At 60.5% G+C, this 9,209-nt stretch overlaps 1 protein-coding gene across 1 annotated transcript in view; it reads right to left on the bottom strand.

The window, feature by feature from the left end:
• The window catches only part of LOC129665361 (G-protein-signaling modulator 3), a 25,152-nt gene extending 20,114 nt beyond the window's left edge, over nucleotides 1-5,038 (bottom strand). Inside the window, exons 1-8 of the mRNA XM_055591984.1 lie at nucleotides 4,895-5,038; nucleotides 4,100-4,181; nucleotides 3,713-4,008; nucleotides 2,881-3,228; nucleotides 2,683-2,805; nucleotides 2,335-2,571; nucleotides 2,077-2,232; nucleotides 1,020-1,214 (exon numbers count right to left, since the gene is read on the bottom strand). Coding sequence (XP_055447959.1) covers nucleotides 1,020-1,214; nucleotides 2,077-2,232; nucleotides 2,335-2,571; nucleotides 2,683-2,805; nucleotides 2,881-3,228; nucleotides 3,713-4,008; nucleotides 4,100-4,181; nucleotides 4,895-4,973 — 1,516 coding nt within the window. The 5' untranslated portion in view covers nucleotides 4,974-5,038. The remainder of the gene's footprint in view (nucleotides 1-1,019; nucleotides 1,215-2,076; nucleotides 2,233-2,334; nucleotides 2,572-2,682; nucleotides 2,806-2,880; nucleotides 3,229-3,712; nucleotides 4,009-4,099; nucleotides 4,182-4,894) is intronic.
• Between the last annotated feature and the right edge of the window lie 4,171 nt (nucleotides 5,039-9,209).

The raw sequence follows: 9,209 nt of genomic DNA, 5'->3' as shown, positions 1-9,209 counted from the left end.
GTTGGTGATGGTGGTGGTGGTGGTGGTGATGGTGGTGATGGTGGTGGTGGAGGTGGTGATGGTGGTGGTGGTGGTGGTGGTGGTGATGGTGGTGATGGTGGTGGTGGTGGTGGTGATGGTGGTGGTGATGGTGGTGGTGGTGATGGTGGTGATGGTGGTGGTGGTGGTGGTGGTGGAGATGGTGGTGCAGCAGAGTTACCCCCAGTTCCCCTTTTAGGCTTACTTAGTCTGCATGGTCTCATGGTCAGCCTCCTGACCTCCCCACCCCTTTCTCTCCTGGGGAGCCTGTCTTGGCACCTCTTGCTGCCTGCAACTTTCCCCTGGGATGACCGAACAGTTTTCCTGCTCCCCGTGCGGCCTAGCGGGGATGCCTGGGTGCGGGTCGCTGCCAGTAGGGAGTCGGTGGAGCTGCCGAACCGGGCTGAAGCCCGGCCCTGCTCCTCGCTGGCAGTGTGTTTAGGGCACGCCACCTCTTCGTGCCCCGTGTCTTGGGGATACAAACTGGGGCTACGGTTCTCCTCTCTTGGGTGTGTGGACAGCCGAGACCCTCCCGATCGCACCAACTCCAGCACCCCACCGTGTGGACGGCTTTACACTCCATCTCTAGGTGGAGAGCGAGCGACTAAGGGGACGTTCCGGGCTGCCACAAGCGGAGCGGCAAGGGTGCTCTATGCCGGGCCACTGTGCGCTGTGGACCGGGATGCACCGGGTAGGAAATGGGGGACACCCTGGCCCTGAAGCACGCACAGCCTCACTACATGGCAGCCCGCCCTCCTAGGGGTCGTGGGCGCCCCACTTCTAGCTGGCACAGAGCGGGAGAATGAAGCTTGCTGGAGAAACTGAGGCCAGTCACTCCAGGCCGTTCCCCTTGGGTTCATGGTCCTCTGACGCTCCCGCCCCAGGCCCCGCCCACACCACCAGGCCCCGCCCACACCCACCAGACCACGCCCCGCCCACATCCACCAGGCCCCGCCCCGCCCACACCCCGCCAGGCCCCGGCCCGGCCCCGCCCCCTGTACCTGGTGGGCAGAGGCAGTGGAAGGTGGCCAGCAGGTCCAGGCAGGTGCTGCCCGGGTGGCAGGGCTGGGACAGGCACTCGTTGTGATCCGCCTCACAGCGGGAGCCTGTGTAGCCGGGCGGGCAGAGGCAGTTGAAGGAGCCAGGGGTGTTGAGGCAGGAGCCGCCGTGCTCGCAGAGGCTGGGGCCCTGCCGGGCTGGGAGGAGAGAAGAGCTGGAGGCCACAGCGGCGGGGGCGGGGAGGAAGGGGGTGGGGAAGGTGCGGGCCGTCCGCGGAGAGGAGACTAGGCCGGGCAGGGGCCGCACGGTGACCCTGGCGGACGAAGGGCCGCGGTGGGCTCCGAGGGCTCCGCGCTGGGCAGAGGGCCGAGCCAAACCCAGACTGGCGCAAGGCAAATCAGCTGTCTGTGCTCTTGCTGTTTATATATAGTCCCACTGTGTGCGTGTGTGTGCGTGTGTGCGTGTGTGTGCGTGTGTGTGCGTGTGTGTGTGCGTGTGTGCGTGTGCGTGTGTGTGTGTGCGTGTGCGTGTGTGTGTGCGTGTGTGTGCGTGTGTGTGTGTGTGTGCGTGTGTGTGCGTGTGTGTGTGTGTGTGTGGGCGCGTGTGTGTGCGTGTGTGTGCGTGTGTGTGTGTGCGTGTGTGTGTGTGCGTGTGTGTGCGCGTGTGTGTGTGTGTGTGGCATGCATTTGCGTGTCTGCATGTTTGCAGGTGTGGGCGAGCACAACTGTAGGTGAGCATGAAGGTTGGAGGTTGACGCTGGGAACCCTCCTCCGCGTCCCGCCCGCCCCTCCCCCACAAGCATGGTCTCGGAATCGGATCCAGCATTTGTGGGTGTGGCCAACCTGTCCAGTCAGCTTGTTCTGGGGGCCCTGTCTTTGCTTTCACAGGTGTGCCCCTTGCCCTCCTGGCGCTTATGTGGGTTCTGGGGATCTGAACTCGGGTCCTCACTCTTGTGGGCACCTGCTTTACCCATGGAGCCATGTCCCCGGCCCCACCTGTTGTTCTTCTGAGACAGGGCTGGCCTGGCTGGCCTCAGAGGGGCTCTGCCGGGGCGCTCACCCATCTGACACTCATCCAGATCTTGGTGGCAGGTGGGTCCTGAGTAGCCGGGCTGGCATAAGCAGAGGGGAGAGCCCGTGAGAGGGTTGGTGCTGCACTGGGCACCGCCATGGCACGGCTGGCTCAGACACATGTCTTCCAGGTGGCACAGGAGGCCTGTGGGGGACGGAGGGCCGGGCTCTCACAGGCTGCGGGGGCTCCCTGTGTTGGCCCTTCAGGAGCCTCCTTGCCCTCTGTGCCCGCCCGCCCCGTGTGCACCTGTGCGTCCAGGAGGGCAGAGGCAGGAAAAGGAGCCCACACGGTCAATGCAGGTGGATCCCGGGGCACAGGTGGCGGTAGCACAGTCATCCAGGTTGTCGTCACAGCCCGAGCCCCCCCAGCCGCTCACGCACACGCAGTGAAAGCCGCCCGCCGAGTTCTGGCAGGTGCCGCCGTTTCTGCAGCGAGGGGGGCCCCGGGCTTCGCATTCGTCCACATCTACAGAGCAGTCCCAGCCTGCGGCGGGCACAGAGAGGGGGCACGGGCTGGCGTTGGGAGCCCGTGGCGTGGGGAGGGAGGCCGGGGGCAGGCACCGCTGCTGCCGCGAGCTTGCTTGGGGCGGCTCACCCTTCCAGGCGTGTGGGCAGAGGCAGGTGTAGGTGCCCGGGCCATCCAGACAGGTGGCCCCGTTCCGACACTGGTGCCCGACGCAGTCATCCGGATTCACGTCACAGTCCAGGCCTGTGAAACCTGACAGGACCACGGCATCAGCCACGGAGCCCGCTCGGGGAGAGGGCTGCAGGAGGGCCCCCGGGGAGGCTCTACCTGGGGGACAGAGGCAGAGGTGAAAGGTAGTGTCTGCCCCTGGCACCAGCTGGCAGGTGCCTCCGTTGAGACATCTTCCAGGAGGACAGGGCCCCTTCCTGAGCTTGCACTGCGAAGCCTCCTGCCCCAGGGGGCAGAGACACTGGAAGGAGCCCAGGGTGTTATGGCAGGAGGTGCCCTTTGGGCAGGGCCCTGGCTCCAGGAAGCACTCATTGACGTCATGTTCGCAGGTGTGGCCCTCAAAGCCCGGCGGGCAGCGGCACTGGATCTGGGGGTATGTGGCCAGGCACACACCTCCGTTGGCACAGGGGTTGGCAGAGCAGAAGTCTCGGAGCTGGCATTGCTCACCTGCAGCAGGGCACAGGGGGGGAGGGGCCCGGTTCCGGTCCTGCACGGGTCTAACTTATGCATCTAAGCTTGCTCAGCGTTCTGTGTGCACGCCATGGGCGGCACCATTCCCTAGATCAGGATCCTGACCCATAGAAGCCCAGAGACAGCCAGGTGAGATGTTTCTATTCTCTCTGCTCTCGGCTGTTGCGTGATTGGCAGCTTTGGGTTCCTGCCTGGACTTCTGCCGGATAACATTCTGTCACCTGGAAATGTAAGCCGATAAACCCTTTCCTCCCCTGGTGCTGCCTTTTGTCACGGCTGTGTTTATCACAGCCTCAGAAATGACACAGGCACGCCCCAATGCCGCCAGCAGCCGTGTTCCCATCGCCCTGATGCCCTCAGGCCGTGAGCTCGCCTTTCTCCGGGAGCTTTGGTCAGGCTCTTCATCACAGCGGCAAGAAGAGACTGACACACTCCTCGTGAGGACCCCTCTGCTGCTCACCTGTCCACCCCGGCTCGCAGGAACACTGGGGGCGGCCTGAGGCCTGGACGTGGCAGCGGCCCCGGTTGGAGCAGAAAGAGGGTGGGCAGAGCTCCTCCAGGTGGGTTTGGCACCGATCGCCGGTGAAGCCGGAGGGGCAGGTGCAGGAGACGTGGGGGGCGGGCGGAGAAGTGGCGTCAGGGGCCCTTGCGGGTGTGGGGAGCAGGGCTTGGCAGCTGCCGCCATTCTCGCAGAGCTGGCTATCCCGGCAGGGGTCAGGAAACTGGCAAGTCTCACCCAGAAATCCAGGGGCACACCTGGGGGCACAGGAACATTTCAGGCCAGGGGCCCCTCTTTCTTCTCCCCCTCCTCTTTCTCCTCAGCCCCGCTTCCAGGAAGCTCACTCACTGGCAGATCTCTTGTCCCCGAGATAGCCTCAGGCAGGTGCCTCCGTTGGCGCAGGGCCCTGGGGAGCCTCCACACAGATGCTCTGGGGGAGAGACAGGAGGAGGAGATGGAGCCGGCCCTTGCCTTTCCTCCTCCAGGCAGCCCCCATGCGGCTCAGGTGGGTGCTCTGTGCCACCCTCCCCTTCACTCCCAGTGTCCGGCTCCACATGGTCCCCCTGTCCCAGCCCTTCCATTCAGGGCTCAGTCAGTACTCCCACCCCCTTCCTGTTTATTCTCCCAAGTTCAGCCCAGCTCCATCCCCCGGAAGCAGGACAACAGCGTTTAGGAGGGAGCCGAGGCGCTCCTGGGAGACGAATGGCCGAGTCACCTAAGGGATTTCCTTCAGGAAAGGCCGGCCATGAGCCACTGGGGGTGGCGGCATCTGGACGGATGGAGACCCTTCCCTGCCTCCATCGCTCGATCCTCACTCCTCTCTGCAGCAAGCAGGCAGCTTCTTCTCCTGCCTGTCCCACAGAGACCCCTCTGCCTCCTACTCCGGGGCGGCTGGCTCTCCCTGGGGGGCACCCTCCTTCCCCTCCCACAGCAGGCACTACCCCTGGCACCAGGCTCAAAGCCTGGCTCTCAGCAGCCGCTGGGGCAGTCAGCGCTGCCCGCAGGTTGTCCCCATGTGAGGGGACAGAATCTCCTCCCTCCAGTGTCCCTTCAGAGCCTGGGGCTTAGCCCTCTTCCCTGACCTCACCAAGCATCTCCCCAAGAGAGACGGCCCCTACGCCTTCTCCTCTGGCCACGCCTCACCTCTGGTCAGGGCGACTGGGAAGCTGGGCAGCAGGAGCAGCAGGGGCAGCAGGGGCAGCAGCAGCGACTGGGTCCGCATTCCAGAGCACTTGTCCCGAGGCAAGGACCCTCAGAGCCCCTGTGGCCAGGCACGGGGTTCCCCTGCCTCCACCGCCCCTTCTTCCTCCTGGGCCTGCTGCGCGACTCAGTCTGAGCTGTTTCCTGAGTCACACAATGTCCTGGACACCCTACTGATGGGGGGGGGGGGGCTGTGAGAGGTTGGTGTGTGTGAGGACCGCTGAGGTGAGGGAGGGGCCTCCGTCCCTGAGAGGAGGACAGTGTGGCTCTCGGGAAGGTGAAGAGCAGGTGGGAGCTGGTTTGCTCCTGAGGCGCAGGGCAGCGGCGCAGGGCATAAGGAGGAGTCCCTGTCTTGTTAACTGTCAGTATGGTTTCCTTCTTGCAGAACTGGGAGTGGCGCCGTGTCCCGGGAAGGGCAGGATGTGGACAGAGGTGTAGGGACAAGGAGAGGCCACGCAGCTTCTGCTACAGCCCCACTTCTCAAAGGACCAGCCACTTGTCATGAATTCAAGCCAGTCACTTTGGCAGAGGGCAGCCAGGGCATCTCGAGGCCTTTCCTTGGTTCTTTCTGGGGGAGTTACTTTAGAAACGGTGTCTTGAGGGGGGATCTCACCATGCTTGTAGTCCTGGCTGGCCTGGAGCTTGTGGGGGTCCTTCTGCATCTGCCTCCTGGGTGCTGAGGTTATAGGCGCGTGACTCTATGCCTAACACCTTCCTGGGGAATGGACAGGAGGCTCCCCCCACCCCCCGGGAGGAGATGGAACCCAGGTCTCCTGTGTTCCACACAGAGGCCCTATCACCATGAGCCACACCCAGAGCCTGCTGAGCTGCTGTTAGAGTTGGGGGACAGTGTATTTCACCCACCTCTGCCTCCCTCCTCCGTAAAGGATGCTGGGATACAGTCAGGATGTCAGTCAAGACATAAAATTCAATCATATGTAAAAAAAGACATTCACAAAGGGAATTTATTGCCCTGAAAATTTCATTCTATCTTCTTTTATTTTTGTTAAAGCAAAACAACCCAAACAAACAAACTCTTTGGACAAGGTCTTATTCTGTAGCCCAGGCTGGCCTGGAACTCACCATGTAGTGGAGGCTAGCCTCCAACTCACAATTCTTCCTGCCTCAGCTGGGATCCTAAATGCTGGGATTACGGCATGCCCGGCATGCCTGGCTTCACTCTCTCTTCCTGAGGACCTGGCACAGCTTCGGAGTCTGTCCCACTGGGAAGGGAGCCCGGTGGAGGGGTGGTGGAGTGTCCCACAGGAGCAGACAGCTCAGCTTTGAGGAATCCTGGTGCTGTCTGCAGTGCTGAACTGCCTGCCAGGAACACTGTGCCCTCCTGCCCCAACCCCCCAGGGTAGCCCGGTCTGGCCTTCAACTTGCTCTGTAGGTGAGGATGGCCTTGAACTCCTGATGCTCCTGCTGCCGTCTCGTAACTGCTGGGGCTGCAGGTGTGAAGCGTCGCCCCCATTTACACCAAGCTTTGTGCATGCCGTAGCCACACCCGCAGCCTTATAGGACCCGTAGGTCCTAAACTTTGAGTCCGCTGTTTAAGGCGTTTAAGGGTTTCATAGGTGATAAGCACGAACCCCAATACAGAGCTCTGCTGTAGCCCCAGCCCCCATCATTCTTAAACGATTGCCCCTAAGGAGGGTGTTAGGTCAAATTATTTATTTGATGTATATGACTCTCCGTTTTCATGCACACCAGAAGGGGGCAGCAGATCTCACTACAGATGGTTGTGAGCCACCGTGTGCTCGCTGGGACTTGAACTCAGGACTTCTGGAAGCGCAGTGCTCTTAACTGCTGAGCCATCTCTCCTAGGCTAACTGGGGGCAAAACTCCCGAGCCAACAGATGACCACGTGACCTTGGCGGCGAAAGCTTGGCCGTCACCGGCCAGGAGACAGGGCGGGACTGCCTAGTCCAGTCTGCGGCCTTATCTCATGGTTGCTCTAGGGTTGCAGCTGTGCGAGGTGTGGGCCAGGCACCCGGAGTGCCAGCATTTGGGAGGTTAAGACAGGAGGACTGGAGTTCAAGGCCAGCCTGAGAAGACTCCATCTGTGCTTTCAGCCCATTGTCCTCTTGCGCATTTCCCGTCTGTGCTTTCAGCCCATTGTCCTCTTGACGGGTCATTTTCCCGTAACCTTCCCTGGCTGAGGCGGCAGCTGAGGCCGTCCAGTGGGCACAGTCCCCGCTTTCCCTCGTCGGGTTTGCTGATGTGCGGCTGGTCTGGGCTTCCGGTGCTGCCCAGGGAAACCAGGAAGCGACCCCTGGGTTCCGGCAGAACCACAGCGGCCTGGTGGGAAGAGAACCCGCGCCAGCTTGTGAGAAAGGAGAACCGGTGGTGGAGACGGGGAAGTGGGGCGGCGGAAGGGGAACCGGGAGTGTGTGGGCGGCGGGCAGCGCGGGGGCCGCTCGGGGCGGCGGCGACGCCAGCACCTGCCCGGGCTACCTGTGCTGCTCCCTGAGCGCCTCCCTTCCCATCCAACACAGCCGTTCGTTCACTTCCCGCCTGCAGAGGATCAGCATTCCTGCCGCGAGCACCTCGCAGCCTGAGTTTGCTGCCTTAGTCTTCCCTCTTCCTCCTCCTCCATCATTTTTACATATACAGTGGTCTGCCTGCTGCAGGCCAGAAGAGGGCACCAGATCTCACTATCGATGTGCTTGCTGGGGATTGAACTCAGGACCTCTAGAAGAGCAGCCAGTCCTCTTAACCTCTGAGCCGTCTCTCCAGCCCTTTTCAAACGCCCTTTGTTACCACCCTGTTCCCAAACCAGAAGCCCTTTGTGGAGCTTCCTGACCCTTAGTTTTCTGTTTATTTTTTTCTTACTATAATAATTATTATTTCATTATTTATTTATTGTTATTTTATTATTATTTAAACTCCCAGGTTATACATTTTATTTTATCTTCCTCGTGATCTGGTTGATCAGCTTTTCCAAGGACTGGGGTCTGAATGATTGAAAACAAAACAACAAAACGAAACTGTAAAGCACAGCTCTGGGGGCGGAGAGACGGCTCAGTGGTTACGAGCACTGGCTGTTCTTCTAGAGGACCTGGCTTTGGTTCCCAGGTCTGTATCCTGTGGCTGATAACTCCCGGGGATCAGACAGTCTCTGCTGGCCCCTGCAGGCACACCAGGCCTGTAAACATAACTCTTATAGCAAACCAACCCAGTTCTCTCGGGAGGGGAGGAAGAGGGAACCAGGGCCCTCTTGTTTGGTCCCAACAAGGATTTCTGTCTAGTTGGCTTTTGAGCTTGTCTGTGCGGAGGCATGTGGGGGAGGTTCCCCACTGAGCACGTCCTGCTCCATGGAATACACCAGGAGGACGTGGCACCCAGGGACCCAGAGCCCCTCACCCTCTTGCTGTCCACACCTCTCCAGCCCCTCCCCACATCTCTGGACTATTTCCTTTCTCTTTCTTTTGACAGGGTCTCCTGTAGCCCAGGCTGTCCTGAATTCCTTACATAGTGGAGCGTGACCTTGAACTCACGGCCCTCCTGACTCTGATTTTACCTCTCAAGCATTAGTGTTACACTGTCAGCCTTACCTCCCACTTCGGGCCTTCTTGAGGTGGGAGGGGGGAGGGGTGGTGGTGGGAGGAGTGGGGTTGGGGTGGGGGTTGCTTCCCAACAAAGCAAGTTTCTCGAGGCTCCCCGACCTCTCCCACAGCCCCCTCTGCGTCCCAGGAATTCTGCTGAAGTGTTTTCAATGCATCAAACATCATCGGGGTTCTTCAGAGAAGCCCATTCAAGTCCGTTGTAAGCAGAAAAGGAAGTGGCAGGAGACAAACGCTGGCATTTCCGTACCCTTTCCTGCAGGGCCCAGGAGGCAGCCCCGGGGCTGCCTGGGAACGGAAGGCTCCCTGCCTGTGCTGACTTTGAAGGAGGCTGCAGAGTGGCCCAGGTTTGGATTTTAATTTTTTGTCACAGGTTCTCTTGTATCTCACCTGACTTGTTAAGTGTTCAAGGATGTCCCTGAATCATCCTCCTGCCTCTGCCTCCCAGTCAGTGGGATTCCAGGCCTGCACAACTTGGGTTCTGAGGTGCTGGGGATGGAGCCTGAGGCTTTGTGTGCACGGGAAAGCCTTCTAGCTGAGCCACATTTCCAGCCCACACTTACTCAATTCTACATTAATTTTTGTTGTTGTTGTGTTTTGTTTTTCAAGACAGGGTTTCTCTGTGTAGCCTTGGCTGTCTTGGACTCGCTTCATAGACCAGTCTGGCCTTGAACCGACAGAAATCTGCCTGC

This window comes from Psammomys obesus, unplaced genomic scaffold, assembly GCF_907164565.1.
Source record: "Psammomys obesus unplaced genomic scaffold, mPsaObe1.curated_primary_1811, whole genome shotgun sequence".
NCBI lineage: Eukaryota > Metazoa > Chordata > Mammalia > Rodentia > Muridae > Psammomys > Psammomys obesus.
Note: the sequence above shows the minus strand (reverse complement) of the source record. Positions and strands in the feature narration are given on the sequence as shown.